This window comes from Ophidiomyces ophidiicola (assembly GCF_022830035.1).
Source record: "Ophidiomyces ophidiicola strain CBS 122913 chromosome Unknown scaffold_5, whole genome shotgun sequence".
In the NCBI taxonomy this organism is placed as follows: Eukaryota; Fungi; Ascomycota; class Eurotiomycetes; order Onygenales; family Onygenaceae; genus Ophidiomyces; species Ophidiomyces ophidiicola.
The window spans coordinates 460,071-475,388 of NW_026054645.1; the positions used below are offsets into that span (position 1 = coordinate 460,071).

A 15,318-nucleotide genomic window follows, 5' to 3' on the forward strand; every position below is an offset into this window, starting at 1 on the left:
TTACATTGACGTCTAATCCCACTAGGTGTGGGATGTCATAACCAAATTTCCATTATCATTTTGGATAGTCTTTCAAATGGAAGCTCTTCAATTTGACAAATTGGTCAAACCCGAACTTACTAAGTGTGACGCCGCGGCCAGAGTTCTTCCAACCAGTCCAGGCAAGATCCTATCAGCAAAGTCAGTATTCCTATCAATCTTAGATCCAGGTTAGACGGAGGTTTAGGTACCGGGCTTGGATAATCTGCACGGTTTACAAAGACCGTTCCAGCCTCGATTCTTTGGATCAACTTCTCTGCCGTCTCAACATCCTTTGTCCAGACACTGGCAGTTAGGCCCAAGTCGCTGTCATTCATCAGACGAATAGCTTCTTCGTCATCTTTCACTTTCATCACTGGGATTACGGGTCCGAAGGTTTCTTCCACCATCACGACCATGTCGTGGTTTACTCCAGTCAGAAGTGTTGGTTTAACAAAATTTCCCTCAGAGGGCATGTTTTCAAATGTCGGATTTGCAGGAGTTTCATCTTTGGCTCCCTTATCCACCGCGTCACGAATGTGTGATAAGATGCTCTCCTTGGATCTCTTGGAGATAACAGGTCCGATCTGAGTCTTCTCGTCGAAAGGATCGCCCACACGATATTTCGACAGAGCCTTCTTGACTTCCTCGACAAATGCATCGTGGACACTTTCGTGGACATAGATACGTTCCAGTGAACAACAGCTCTGTCCGCTGTTGAAAATGGCGCCATCAACAATCTCCTCGGCTGCCCAGGCTACATCAACGTCCCCGCGGATGTATGCCGGGTCATTGCCACCTAGTTCCAATCCAACACTGACGATTCTATCCGCGGCAGCTTTCTGCACTGCCAAGCCTCCGGCGACAGAGCCAGTAAAGCAAATATGATTGATCAATGGGGAGCGGATAAGTGTCTCAATGTTGGTGAGGGATCCCGAATGGAAAAATTGGATTACGCTATCTGGAAGGCCAGCCTCAAGGAATATGGAGGAGATCTGCTCGACGACGGTAGGTGTTTGGGGAGACGGTTTAAGGATAACGGCATTGCCAGCGAGCAAAGCTGGAATTAGGCTGTTGACAAGAATTAAATAGGGGTACTACAGGTGTCAAATTTTTAGTTCCAGTTCACGCCCAGTATAAGCTACACGGAGCTCTTCAGCATGCCACTTACATTCCAAGCAAAAATGACCAAAACGACACCCACTGGCTCTCTCTTAAGGTATCTTCGAAAGCCAGTCTCGCTGTCAGCATCAATCTTATCGCCTAGTACTTCCCCTGCCACACGGTTTAGATATTCCCCTCGTTTAACGGCCGTCGTGATTTCAGCCCCAGTATATGCGATAGGCCGGCCCATCTGCTCCGTAAGCTCGCGCGCCAGAACATCCTTCTTTTTTACTAGGAGCGCGAGCGCCTTGGCAACGATTTCTTGACGCTGAGCGAGAGTAGTAGACTGTGAGAATGTGCGAAAGGCAGCCTGGGCGGTCTTGGGGAGCGCAAGGAGATCCGACTCGGCGATGCCAGCGCGGGTGACCACGGGCGCATTGGTGGTGGGGGAGATAGTCGTCAGAGTTTCCGAGGACATGACAGCTTGACGATTCGATGGATGCACTTTTGAACAGCGTAGACTTATGGATAATGGAGGTGGTGAAGAGAGAGCGACAGCGGAGAGGTTTATCTAGTATGGAGCCTCGATCTCGACGTTTGCTAGTTACGGTTCCTTGGAACTGCTCCCCGTGACTGCGAACCCCATGCGCCCGCAACCCCGGCCCACCGCCGATAAACGCGATTAAATCGGCGCTGCTGGTGAGCTTTCCGTGGAAAAGCTATCGCCGCCGCCACCGGGCCCAGAGATTCTGCTCGGCCCCGCTGCGGCGCGGTTAAGTCGTTGAACTCGGCCGTTTCGCGATCTCTTTGGCCCCTCCGAAGCCACGAAAGCCCCGCGGACTCGGCGGCCCGGAACAACGTTCTGCCTGTGCCGCGCGCTTATCTAGGTAACTAGGTAGTTAGCTGCCGCGGCGCCATGAACGCGATATCAAACAGCACATCGGACATTTCCTACTACTTTTTAGCATGGTCAAGCTCTGATGGCTAGTTGCCTTCTGGAATTATCGCCAGCAAAAAGCTTCTGTCTTATAGTTGATTGCGGCCCGACCATCAAGAGTCATAATCGAGACCATCTGAGGAAGAGGTCTTTACCCAGCTCATGAAGCCATGTCTATTCTCTCGTCAACTACTTATGAACTATGTTTATTTTCTATTCTTCATTATTCCAAATCCGACTCCTCATCCTCGAACTGAATCTTCTGCCCAGTCTCCCAGTCTACCTCCTTGTTGTTTTCAACCATGTTTCGATACGCTCTCTTGTTGGCATAGAGCCAATATCCGCCAGCTCGTTTCAGTGTCTCATGGGCTTCATTCGCAAGATACTTAATGTCTAGGAAGATTGCTTCAATAATTTTGAATACTAGCACCCTTCGTTCCTTGGTCGATTTTGCAATGACCGGCTGAATGTCGAGCCTAGCTAAGGTCTCTTTAACGAACCGGAGCTTCAATCTTTCTGCTAATAATGCTTCATATTTCTGATCACCTACTGCGTCATAGCTTATCTTGATGTGTGATGTCTCACGATCGAGTCTAGTCTGTGTGGCAATGTGACCAATAAACACCTTAATAGTTTGTTCTAGGGATAAACATGCCTGTGACCTACTGATCCCATGGATTGCGTGGTTCACTTTTTCAATCTCTTCGCTTGTTATAATAATAGTTGAACAACTCATACTCTGTCGCCTGAGCGCTTTATTTACCGACTTGGCGTGTTTGAGAGCTTTCTTTTCTTCGCGTTTGATTTTAGCTAACTGCGATGGTCGGCGTCCCTTTCCAGTACTTTCAGTGTCAGTTACTGATTCAGTAATAGACATTCCTTGCGCGCCTTCGCTGCTTTCGACGACATCAAGCACTACACTGTCCTTCCACGCTGCCAGTTTTTGTGGTGTTTCGCTGCTGTTATCAATGACCTTGGTGTTTGAGTTTGATATCGGTACTGGATCGCTAGTATAAACATTGCTTAGGCCTGATGGTCTATAACTCATGCTTAGCCTATGGCTAGAACCTGCTGCTTTGTTTGACCATATGTGCGCTGGTAGCCGCTCCTGTTTTGGCCCTTCACAGACAACAGGTATTTGTTGACTATCAACAGCAAGTGATTTCGCCTCGCTGAATCCTTTTTCAGCCGATTGGGTCTTTTGCTCTAATAGATGTCTTCTAATCTGCTCCGCAGGCGTTCCTCCGAAGCTCTTCCTTGGTGCCCCAGGCACTTTTAGTACACTTGGCTTCCGGATGGGAGTTTTTGGTGATCCAGGCACCATATATGCATAATCTTCTTGGCGGAAGGCGTTTTCTTTCTCATCATCGTCTGTTGTGTCTGTCTTTAGCTCTGCGGAAAGAGGGCTACAGGCCGGCTCCCCGGCATCCAGTTGACGGAGCTTCTGAATAAGTCTGGCAACTTCTCTGTGTCTTTTGTCATGGACCTCGTTTGAGTTCCTACATCTGTAAGTGCATTGTTAGTCCATGTTTTATGCTTTTATTACTATCCCATTTCAACCTACGGATCACATTTATGGCTGTCACCTATCCAACATTGGTTAGCTAGGTGTGTATGAACTAGTCTTTCTCTTTGACCTGCCTACCTTTATGAAACATGGTCTGGTGATACCGGATGCATGGCTCGCTGTGGATACCAAAGCAGGTTCTTTTTGCTTTAGGGTTATTTAAGGATGTACCACAGACTGCACATCCATGATCTGCAGCAAGAAAAAAGAACTTAATTAGCTCTGCCCGGAAAATCTGCAAGATAGGAGAAAAAAACAAGATACTATGAAAGCGCTGTTTCTTTTATAAAAGTAAGATTATGAAATAACTTACAAAGGCCAGGGGAATCTTCCCACTTATAACCCCCAAGGTTGATGATTATTTTTCCGTCCATATGTTCTAACCGTTTGGAGGGTGCCGTTATACTGCAGCGTGTTATTGGGTTCGAGGAAGAAAGATACGTGCGAAGCAAATTCCTACAATTGAAACCTGAACAAAAAAGATATAGCGATATCCCTAGATTAATTCAACTAGGTCGATAAATGTTTATTGGAAATATAGAAGTTGAGTTACAAAAAAATTAACTATCGCCGGGTGCAGCGTTCCTAATATATCCTGACCCGATTGCGGGCTGTCGAAGGGAATATTTGAAACCACGATGCGAAAACGTCGTACTACTGCGAAGGTTGCTAATAATACCGTCAGATTCCATTAAACTGGATACTATAAGGTGCAGGACAGCTCTATCAAAGGCAAACGAAGTCGAGGTATAACTATCCTGGTGGAATGTTTTATTCATCGACTTCCCGTGAACATTCCACACTTCAACAAGAGATCTATTGTAAATATACTTTGTCTCCTTATGAAGTTTTCTACTCTAAGAACTTAAATACACAAGATGAAATACTACTCGGAGCTTTCCATGCACAATATGTACTCGGGTCCACTTATAGACGTACTTCAGACCTGGATCTAGCCTCTAATTCTCATTCAGCTCGTTTATTGCCATATTGAAAGAAAACCCAAACCACGATTCATCGTGGTAAGTATATTCATTTCCCAGAGAACTACTCTGGTTTTTAAGGTAGGAAAGTCCCCAGTCTTGGTATAACTGCGAACATTGTTGTCTTCAGTATCATCTTATTGTTTTAGGTGTTCTAAGACTGCAGATTGATGCATGCATTTCCCATTTGAACTTCAATGTTCTTCTTTCTCTCTAAATACTACTTATCTCATTTTATAGAAACAGATCTATAGCCATAGAAATATTGCTATCAGGTGGCCATGGCAAGAGAAAAAATATCGTGTGCTGCAAAATGTACATTCTGTATAGTACTAAATCCCCCAAGGTACCATTACAAGCCCGGTGTAGAAAATAAGCCCCAGCCCAGATATTAGGAGATGAAACAGACCCGGTAGTGATACCATAACAAGAGCAGAGCTGGCAGTCATACTTTGCACGAGTTTGGTTGGCGTCGTTAGGTCACTTGACGATGATGATGGCGGTATCTTTGTAGCCCCGATATTATTATTACTTATCTTTGTAGGTCGTCGAGTCGACAGGGTAATTCTGGGGAGTGTCTCAATGTCCCCATCGTCATCAGTCTCCGTTGGAATAGGCCTCAGAGTCGTAGTTGGAATGTTGAAGCCAACTTCAGGCCTGATTGTCTCGCAGGCTGTTTTGGAGGTATGGCAGCGATATCCGTGTGGGCAGCAGCCACCAAAAGGACATATTGTGCCGACGCAAGCAATATTACAAACCGGAAGACCAAAGGAGACCGTGCAAGCAACCCCTGATGGGCAGCAGCCGCTTCCATCGTCGCAGGGGGTTTGCGTTTCTTCCGGACACGAGCCATATTGTCGAGCAAAGATATCTTCAGGAGCGCGGGCGATGATCGAAGTTATATACACGGTAACGATACGGAGATTTTTTTCTGCGGCAAATGTTGGCGATACGGTGAAGGCTAGGGACGCTGCGAGATTTAAGATGACACTCTGGGGCTGCATCCTGACATTAAAGTTCAAAAGGTCACAATGGAGGTATTCAAAAAGAGAAGATAGTTTTAAAATATAGAATAGGAAGAAAATTGCAAAATGACAAACAGATACTCCGTTCAGTCATCCGTCTTCAACGGCAGGAAGTTACAAACGCAAAATATACGCCGCTCTGTTTCTGTTCGGTCGGAAGCACTGCTAATTAGTTAAACGAGCCCCTGTAAAGATGGGCATCAGTGAAACCAAGCGATAGCCAATAGCATCGATGAAGTAGTAGGCCACTGCAAGACTTTTGCGCATCCGATTGATCGGCTTAGTGACTTGCTGTTGTGCCACATCTCAAAGCCAATTGTAGGCTAGTCTTCTTGATATACAAACGGCGGTCCCAATCAAGAAAATTAACGGAACACTGCGTTCCTTAAAATAGGGTGTTGCTTCTATAGGGTTCGAAATCTTGGAAGTATACTGATCCTGGGCGAATTCTAAGGTATCTAGGCCAGGAACCCTTGAGAGATAATTAACGATATTAACCCTTTTCAAAATGATAATTTGCAAATGGCAGGTCAGATTAGACATTATATCAAAGTATACACACATTAAGTGCTCTGCATATTATACCATCATCAAGCCAAAGTATTCATTCGGTCCTCTCCCATTGATACTCTGTGTGCAAGGAAAATAACGGCTGGTCAATCCAGATTTGTTGATGACCCCAATGATAGGTTACAGCTGAGAATTAAATATCTTCTTTTTGAGTACTCCGTAATAGCTTAGGCATCGCGAACCAGACGCGCGCCAGCCCATACATAGGGGTAATTTCGCTGATACCAGTTGACACTATAATATCACCTAATTAGCAGAACTTCACAAATAGGACTCTAGTGGAAGAATGCATACAATGTTGTACGGCCGGCAATTCGAGGATGGGTAGCCCATGACCCTCCAAGAATGATGTTGTGTTTTCCGTCAAAAAAATCAGCTGTATAGGTGAAGAAAAGGGAGTATTAGTGAGAATTCTAAAATCTAGGGTAGAGGTGAATGGAAATTTAGTGACATATCATGCCGTACCAGTATAGGCAGGGTACAAATCCATAGCCTTGAAGCCTTCGTAAACTTCTAAGGCCGAACTTGTCCACTCCCACACGCCACCCATATCGCCTTGTCCGGAGAGCTTGTTTCCGTTCTGGGTGACAGGAGTGGGGTGCCAGTGCTTAAATCCGACATTGTATCCGTCGAGATCAAGGTACACTGGCGGGGGCCTCACGGAATTCTGTAAAACCGGTTGGTGGTCTGGCGCACGGGGTTTGCCATTTTGGTGTACGTTGGCTCCATTAGTATGGGCCATGTTGGAGTGTTGACTACAGCTAATCAATCCAAATGTGTCGTGAAAGCGATGGGTTGCCACCATCTCAGGACATACCTTTTTTCTTCCAATCCCTGATATCTAAGGAATGTTGAATATTGATAAATACTTCGCGCTTCCTCAAGGGTGGGTATTCTACAATTCACCCACTGAGCATAGCCATTGAGTTCATCATAGGAAGCCAGGACAGGCCAATCGAGTGCAAATCGGAGAGGTACCGGCCCAAATACCGTCCGCACACAAAATTTCTTTATGTAATCAAGAGAAGCGCTACTCTCATTGTGATTTGTGCCGTTGGTGTAACCAGTAGTCTGGTTACCAGATTTCATAGCCGTATCAGTTTGTTTGATCCATGAGGCCGGGGAAGTGCGTACTCCTTTCGATTCGAGATATATCGAATATTCACCATTTGTGATCGGTCGGCCCTTAGCCATAAATGAAGTCACATTCGCTACACGAGAAGGCTGCTCGTTGTCCCAGGCGAACGACTGTGGTGGAATCTGGGATGGGTCGGGATCGTCTAATCCGATGGTGATAGTTTGTTCTGGAATGATGAACCATTCATTGGGAACGGATTCTTGAGAAGATCGGATCGCTAGATATTCAAAGTCTGGTCTAGGCACCCCAGGTGGAGGACGAATTCTGTCGCTTTGTAGTAACATGTAGAGAAATGTTTCTAAGTGCATCGCCTCATGCTCGAATCCGATCCATAAAGCTTCATGAATCCGTCTATCATTCGCTCCTTGTAGGTTGGCAAATAATGCCCTGACTTTATTGCGCACGGTGGCTTGAAACTGTAGAATATCTTGTATCGGAGGCCACTGTGAAGGAATTTCACTGTGGGCATGGCATTTTGCCGGGTTGTCCACGTCGGGATCTATTCCACGCTCAAACATAGTTGCATATGATTTAGGTTCAGCAGGTTTGCATCCGGTGGCGTTGCAGATGTGCGTATCTAGGAACGAAAGTTAATGTAGAGCAATCTCATACTTGGCATAACATACCCAGAAAGACCGGAATATGTCCTAGATAGAATACTAAGGCGTTTCGGAGACTGATTGGCTTAGAGAGTAGCTCATTTTGAGGAACCATCTCGGTGGTGACTGTGTCCCAAAGCTTCCAAAGAGCCTCATAGCTTTTTAAAGACGGTGTTAAGGTAGGCGCGTACTCTGCTGGCTGTGTAGGTATAATGTACGGTGATGAAGAAAGGAGATGGATATCTAGGTAATACGTCTGGTTAGATAGGCCATAGACCGGTGGTATCAAGCAATATAGGCAAGTAAGCTTACTGTAGTTGCCAGCGCTACCATTGAACCTGGCAGTTGGCGTGACGCCAGACTGCTCCCATAGCGAGTCATACTCCTGCCTATCATACTTGAAGGCCTGTTCGAAAAAAACCCTTTCTCCCTTTTCAAGGGGCAACCCATTGATAACAACATTTTTTGTTGGGGTGTAATACGCTTTATGGCATCCGTCTTCTTCGTGATATACGCCAATGACATCCCATTCATCTCGTTTGAAAGCTTCAGAGCCAAGGATGGAGTTTGCATTGGCTAATCCATTGAGATAAAATTCTCGGGTCACATTTTTCCTGTCATTGTAAGCGCGAAAGACTTTTTGAGGGTTCTTACAGGAATCCAGTCCAATGAGTAAAGAGTCCTCTGGGCCCAATGTTTTGGCAAATCCTGATAAAAAGTGTGCCGCTTCTGACCGGGAAAAATTTCCGATAGAAGAACCTAAAGACATAATCCAGGTGGGCTTACGCCTGTTTTCAGACTGCCTCAGCCAGGTAAGTGCATCGTCATACGTCCCTAGTAAGCCTCCACACTTGACGTATTTGTAGCTTTTAGATGGAATTTCCGCAAAGGTTCTTTGCAGCTCCTCCAGAGAAACATCAAGTGCCAAATACTCCACGGATTTTTTCTTCCGCTCAAACTCATTCAGCAGAATCTCGATTTTTCGAAGATTCCTATAGTAAGGTCAAAATGAGGGTTCAGCCACGAGGTTAACGCGTAGATTTTTTTCATGATGTTGATACTGGGTAAGAGAAGACAAACCCGCTTCCCAACTCGAGCAATTGTGCGTTTTCTGGGGCCCGCTCAACGATGTTGGTTGCATTTGTAGTTAGAACATCAATTTCGGCATTCGTAAGATAATAGTCTTCCAGATAGGTGATCTCTTCGAATAATCGAAGGCCCTCGGCGTTGTACAGAAGTAAGGTGGGCAGGCATTTCTGAACGCCATCCTTCGCTTCGAGGCCCTGCAGGATACCTTCGGCCAGCGAATTGATCAAGTCATTGCGGCGGATGTCGGTTATCGCAACTGTAGCGTTTGACAGAGGCATGGTGAAGAAAGGAGATCGAGTGGATAGAATAGTATGAATGGGAAAATGCAGTCCAAATGTTACGCAATTTCATTTGACTTTTTGTCTGTCGCTGGGAAGAGAAGAAGGCATTTATTCCGCGCGCGAGGCCAGTTGTATAGTTATACTTCAGGAATCGTAAGATGACAGGATACACTTTTAACCTTCGGGTTTGCTGGAAGTATGGTTGAGGGGAGAATCTCCGTAGTGGAGTAGAAATCTGGGTAAATAGCCGGCAGCCGACAGATCACAGGGGAATGTGCACTATGTTTAATAGTAGCATGCATCACTGGGCCGATTCTGTCCACAATCTAGGGGAATCCGTACTGAATACCTACCGATATCACCCGGGGTTACATGATTGGGATGGTAGAGAAGGCTCTTCAGAGACGGCGGCACAACGGAACGTACTCCTCCACACGCCTATTTACGGCATGTCCTGGGGAGCCTGGCCTGTGCTGGGTTCGCGAGATCTGATTTGTATCGGTGGTCATGGCTTCGGCCGTCTGGCGGTTTGAAAGGGAACCTTGATCTCCACAGAACTTGGCGAGCAACAAAGCCAGCCCGATATCATGACGTACACATGCCAAGTGGTTGGGAGTATTTTGTGGGCGCAATACGATGGTCTGTTCTCGCCTTCGAAATACTGGGTTGGGTCGATCAATAATGATGGAATCGCCTGCTGGTTGTTGGCAACAGAGTGCCGTGTTTGCCTTGTTTGCAAGAAGGCAAAACCAATACGGGAGTAAAGAACTGGCCAATGATCAACTAGTGAATTAAGTAGTTAGTCATATTTGCACTGTTTGACAATACAGCACAGAAAGCAAACATGGCCAATACGCCATTTTGACCAACAAGCAAACAGAACAGCATGTCAAGGAGGCATGAGATGTTGAGTTCTGTGAATATTTGCTAGTGAGAATTTCTTGTGTTTGTGCTTTGGAATAACGGTCTGCTTCTCCTGTAACTAGTTATAGGTGTAGATGGGAGCCAATGCCTGTTGTTCCCAACATGAAAGCAATCCGAAAGAACATATCAGCCCCGTCTCAAGTGTACATATACCAAAGGCAGGCTTTCACTCTGATGGCCAATGCTATCATACCTTGGTCCTGACTATCCCTTTCACCCCGAAAATGGAGAATACCCTCTCGGATTCAGCCATGAGAGACTGGACATTCGACATAACAGGCTTAAAGAACCGACAAAGGCACCATCAAGATGCAGCTGTGAAAGAGACAAGGCCGCCGATATGAATCCGGTGTTGGCTCTCCCGAGGTGGCCGGTGTTGAGTGAATCGGACGGCAATCACGGTCCTTACCCAAAATGGAATTCGAGAGACCTCACTTCGATGACCCCGCACTCACCATCTTTTCTAGCCTTATGAAACAACATAAGGCCGATACAAGTATGGAGATCCCATGCCATCCTTTGCTCGGTGATCTCAGTGTGTATCGGGAGCATTCCGATTGCGCAAGTAGTAGTTTGGTTGGAACGGCTTCTTCTCTGTGCAGAGCCGCAGAAGATACCAGGGAATCCTGTTTCCACAGTGATAGCGACAGCGATGTGGATTCTTTTCCTGATACGCCTAATGGGTTGCAGGTAATACACTATTTTTTGATGCCGACAAGTCTTTACTTTTTCTAACTATTGTCCGCATTCTATTCTAGGTCACGTCCATAGTTGGTTGCCATATGTCTGACCTGATGATGTCAAGGGAGAATGTTCTAAAACTTGACTGCCGTTATAAAAATCAACTATCTGCCATTCGCAATGAAAGGGATCAGGCCATTGATCGCTGGCGCCAGGAAAATGTCATAAATCGGCGTCTGATTGAAGCGTTGCAGTTTGAAAAGCAAAAGCTTGCCTCAGTGAAAAAATACTTAAAGCTTTGCGTATCCACTGAAATCGTGCACATTCCAGCGTGGCCTCCGTGTACTCCCCTTACTCCACCCCCATCTGTCGGGAGATCCACTGCGCCTAGCAATGAGCACATGTCTGAAGATCAACATATCCGATTTCTTTACGATAACCCACTTTACCAGGGCTATGAGCTTAATGTTAACATCCTCCTCCTTCGGGTGAAAACCCTTGTTGAGAATAATTACCCCGTCAAGGCTTTAACACTTATCGAGGAGGCTCTTGAGAAAGCGAGCAAGCTCAACTATACTCCTATCTATGCAAAATGCTTGTACTGGAAAGGGAGGATTTTATATTTAAAAGGCTGCCAATCTGACGCTATCAAGTTATTCAGAGATGCAATGCCTTGCATTGGAATATATAAGGAAGGAGAAGATCTTAAACGCTGGTTGCTGAAGCTCGACGATTACCGTCACTCCTATTGCGATAATCAAAGCGGATCAGACGCAGAGAGCCCACTATGCTCAAGGAGAAGAAATTACAAAAACACCTGCGTGCCTGCTGCTGAGTTACCGTTAACTCCCTGAACGCAAGAGCCTGGCATACTAATTAATATACAATTTCATATTTTAGTTGAATTCAAACATTGATATCAGATGTAGCAGCCCAATTCGATATCCTTGTGATGAAAAAAGTCTTCTGAATTTGAAAATATCTTTCTGAAAAATGCTATCAGCAGTCTCCTAAAAACTATACTAAAGTAGTATATTCGTTACAGGCATATCCCATATATACGCAGCAAGGATAATAGCCCCAAAACTCATAATTGCTGCCATTAACACGTTGATTGCATTGTTATCAAGGATGTCGTGCCCAGTCTCAATCTTTCGGCTCTCCTGCGTCACATCCGAGTGTCCGATAGGCTCGTCCGCCACTTCACGCTTGAATTTTCGAAGTGTGGTCGCACTACCCAAGTTTTCCGCTCCTCGCGGCTTACTGCCTTGTAGCACAGTTTTGTTGTCGAAACCTACAGGTTTCACGACTCCAGAGTAAACGAGGACCTAGAGTAAATGAAGAGTCAGATCCAATAACAGTCAAAAACCTTGGGAAAAAGAAATAAAAAAATAAAAAAATAACAGCAGCCTTACTGCTTCCAGAGCAGATACATACTTTCCTGCCTCCTACACCCTCTATTACTTTGCCCGTTCGTTTATCAACGACGGTTGCTTGCAACATGCCACCTAGTATGCTATCCAATAAGCTACCCAAAGTTCCCCATATAGTCACTGCCAGAACCCAGAGAGATTTCTCTCTTGCACCCCATGCGCGACCGCCATCAAGCCCTGTGGTAGAAAACCCTGGTAGCGGGCCTAAGGGGCAGAACGAAAGTAGTAGCAGGGAAGTGATTGCAATTGTAGAAGCCCCCAGTGCTCCTGCAGCAAGGCCAGTAAGCGTGACACCGCCATTCGTTCCACGGGGGACTTTGCGCAATCGGAGGGATGTTATTAGGCGAGGCGAAGAATTGGATAGAATACCAAGTTCACTAGAGTAGGTATCAGCGGCTACGGCGGCATAATTCCTATCTCGACAAAGACAAGAATCGTTAGCACAGGTCTGGTTTGATCCCGAATTCCAAACAAGTAGTCGGAGTAACAGTGAGACCTACGCAACGATCCCCACGGTCAAAAGATCTTCCCCGTACGCGAAGCATGAAGGGCTACTCTGCTGTTTCCGATAGAGCTGCAGGGTATAAAGCAGTATCAAAACCGACGCGACAGCGGAGTTTGCCAGCACCTGCACATGGGTTCTTGGGCCATCACCGCCAGCCGCCCCAGAGGCTGCGACCGTTAATTTAGCTTTGATACTGTGCTTGACCTATAGATATCATATGGAGGAGTCAGTGATTTTCCTTTAGCATGCGATGGCAACGTCGTTACGTGCAAGAAAAGAACTTGCTGACCTTGGTCACGGTGGTCCCTCCGAGAAAAAAAACAACGAGACATGCAAACGGCGCTGGGGAGGGATACAGTGCATGGACAATAGCAGTGATTGTGGCGAAGACGATTCCCGTGGGGGTCAACGATTTCCTGGACCACGCGCGGTAGACCAGCAGGGCTGTGGCTGGGACTGCAATTATTGGTTTCATCGTCAAAAGCCTGTCGATTCCGCTCCAACAACACTACTCCGTATTCTTGCGTCTTTGACAAGATGGCCGCATCCAGGGTCGTAAAAAGCTTGTTTTTCCATAAATGTGCACGCAGCGTGGACCTCAAATAAAAGCGTGCTGCGGGAGGAACCGAGTCTTGCGAAGGAACCGTGCAGTAACGGCAAATAGCTAGTTAGTTGTAGTTGACTACTATACGGAGTAGCTATATAACTACCGAGTCGTTAACTAACTACCTGTTATGTACTCCATGTTTCAATTGATCGCACGCTAGGAAGAGCACTCGGCCACAGCATTGACTAAATGAAGAAACTTAAATACATAGTTATATCATCCTGCATCTCATTAGAGCAATTCTATATATGGGTGTTTATATGGATTCGCCCCCCCCCCCCCCCTCAAATGGATATTTCCATAAGGGAGCGGCTTTCCGGAGGTGAATTTCTGCTTCTTATGCCATATTGGTATTTCTTCGCCTCTTGTTGTTATGACTTCTGGTTTGCCATCTTCAAGAGGTCAATTGAGACATCTCTATCCATGTCTATAGCCATGGGAATAGGCGAGAGCTGATTGAACACGTCTGAATTTACCAAGCATAAGCCTAATTTCAGCTAGTTGTGAAATCCGCCATGCTCCGTAGGCTCACAAAGCCTCCATAGGCCTGCTGCCCTTGCTGCACTTTGGACAGCGCCAACTTCTTTCAAATCAACATGCCGATTGATGTCAGCATATCGCACTTCTTCCTTGTTGCTGCCTTTCCCACCGTCACCGCGCTTCTTTTTGCCAACGTGGGCATCGGGACGATATTGTTCCATGATATGCACATATATATCTTTTGAGACGTTTTGTGCTAGCCATTTTACGATTTCCTTACCTTCATCCTCGCGCCCGGGCATAACAAGGTGTCTGACCAAAACACCACTTTTTGCGACACCATCGGCAGTGAAGCACAAGTCACCAACCTGGGTATGCATGGTCTTGATACTTTCCATGGCCGTTTCGGTGTAGTTTTTCGCTTTAAGTAGCCTCACCGAGGATCTATTGTTCCATACCTTGAAATCCGGTAGGTATATATCGATGAGGCCGTCTAGAAGTTCGAGCGATTCAAGAGAATCGAACGCAGACGTATTATAGATGATGGGGATCTTTAGTCCAAGGTCCCGGGCATGAAGAATCGATAAGACCACCTGCGGAACAACATGTTCTGGTGTGATGAGATTAATATTATGGACATTTCCGACATCTTGTAATTTCATATACCATTCCGCAAGCTCCTCAGGAGTCAAATCAAATCCATTGCGTTGGTGCGAAATTTCCTATAGCCAGGCGCCTGAATCAGCCATATATACACGGCACAAAACGATCCCATAAGCAAAACCCACATGATTCTGGCAAAATACGCATCGCAAGTTGCACCCTGAGAAGAAGACCGACCCGCTTCCATTCCAGCCCTGTACACATGGTTCTTCACCAAAATGTGGCGCAATGACATTGACCTTAACTTTCTCCGCCCCAATCAAACAGTATCCGGTCTTCTCGTAACGATTGACACCGCATAGCCTTGGGCATAGGTTACAGTTTGCCAGGTGAGACTGTGCAAGGAGCCGCTTTGTAGATGCGTCGGCTGAAGAGAGGAGTTGGTAACGGGGTATGTAGGTATCAAGAAGAAAAGGAGGGGCGAGGTGAACAGAGCGAGTTTGAGATAAAGCTACTCGAGTAGCCTCTAGGCCAGGTGTTGATACTCTTCGTGCAACAGACGTGAGCGTGGTCAGCATCGCGGCCGTCTTGTCAACGGTGTTGAAGGCCGGAATTAGCAAGACGGGCCGACAGCCGTCAAGCAGCTTATATAATTAACACTCACGGTTCTCATCTAGAAGCCTCAAAGTATTGTACATATAAACTGCAGCATTGCGTACTACCTCACACATGAATAGCATCAACTATGTGGAATAAAAACCACGTAGTCTTGGC

General features: G+C 46.2%; 7 protein-coding genes across 7 annotated transcripts; 1 reads left to right on the top strand and 6 right to left on the bottom strand.

Moving 5' to 3' along the window:
- Positions 1–55: 55 nt before the first annotated feature.
- Positions 56–1,600, bottom strand: LOZ57_002020 (uncharacterized protein; the record flags this gene model as incomplete). The annotated part of the gene is made up of 3 exons (XM_049251102.1): positions 56–169; positions 231–1,115; positions 1,190–1,600. 3 exons carry the CDS (start codon positions 1,598–1,600, stop codon positions 56–58), a joined length of 1,410 nt encoding a protein of 469 aa, XP_049109952.1.
- A 682-nt stretch (positions 1,601–2,282) lies between these two features.
- Positions 2,283–3,717, bottom strand: LOZ57_002021 (uncharacterized protein; the record flags this gene model as incomplete). Its single annotated transcript, XM_049251103.1, has 3 exons — positions 2,283–3,564; positions 3,624–3,645; positions 3,705–3,717. The coding sequence occupies 3 exons, from the start codon at positions 3,715–3,717 to the stop codon at positions 2,283–2,285; spliced, it is 1,317 nt and encodes a 438-aa protein (XP_049109953.1).
- Positions 3,718–5,228: 1,511 nt separating this feature from the next.
- On the bottom strand, positions 5,229–5,462 carry LOZ57_002022 (uncharacterized protein; the record flags this gene model as incomplete). The annotated part of the gene is made up of 1 exon (XM_049251104.1): positions 5,229–5,462. The coding sequence occupies one exon, from the start codon at positions 5,460–5,462 to the stop codon at positions 5,229–5,231; it is 234 nt and encodes a 77-aa protein (XP_049109954.1).
- Positions 5,463–6,371: 909 nt separating this feature from the next.
- Positions 6,372–9,308, bottom strand: LOZ57_002023 (uncharacterized protein; the record flags this gene model as incomplete). Its single annotated transcript, XM_049251105.1, has 7 exons — positions 6,372–6,438; positions 6,499–6,580; positions 6,670–6,959; positions 7,022–7,919; positions 7,969–8,184; positions 8,254–8,933; positions 9,022–9,308. 7 exons carry the CDS (start codon positions 9,306–9,308, stop codon positions 6,372–6,374), a joined length of 2,520 nt encoding a protein of 839 aa, XP_049109955.1.
- A 1,341-nt stretch (positions 9,309–10,649) lies between these two features.
- LOZ57_002024 (uncharacterized protein) lies at positions 10,650–11,770 on the top strand (the record flags this gene model as incomplete). Its single annotated transcript, XM_049251106.1, has 2 exons — positions 10,650–10,925; positions 10,994–11,770. 2 exons carry the CDS (start codon positions 10,650–10,652, stop codon positions 11,768–11,770), a joined length of 1,053 nt encoding a protein of 350 aa, XP_049109956.1.
- A 168-nt stretch (positions 11,771–11,938) lies between these two features.
- On the bottom strand, positions 11,939–13,329 carry LOZ57_002025 (uncharacterized protein; the record flags this gene model as incomplete). Its single annotated transcript, XM_049251107.1, has 4 exons — positions 11,939–12,244; positions 12,354–12,762; positions 12,850–13,058; positions 13,144–13,329. 4 exons carry the CDS (start codon positions 13,327–13,329, stop codon positions 11,939–11,941), a joined length of 1,110 nt encoding a protein of 369 aa, XP_049109957.1.
- Positions 13,330–13,958: 629 nt separating this feature from the next.
- Positions 13,959–15,122, bottom strand: LOZ57_002026 (uncharacterized protein; the record flags this gene model as incomplete). The annotated part of the gene is made up of 2 exons (XM_049251108.1): positions 13,959–14,663; positions 14,730–15,122. 2 exons carry the CDS (start codon positions 15,120–15,122, stop codon positions 13,959–13,961), a joined length of 1,098 nt encoding a protein of 365 aa, XP_049109958.1.
- Between the last annotated feature and the right edge of the window lie 196 nt (positions 15,123–15,318).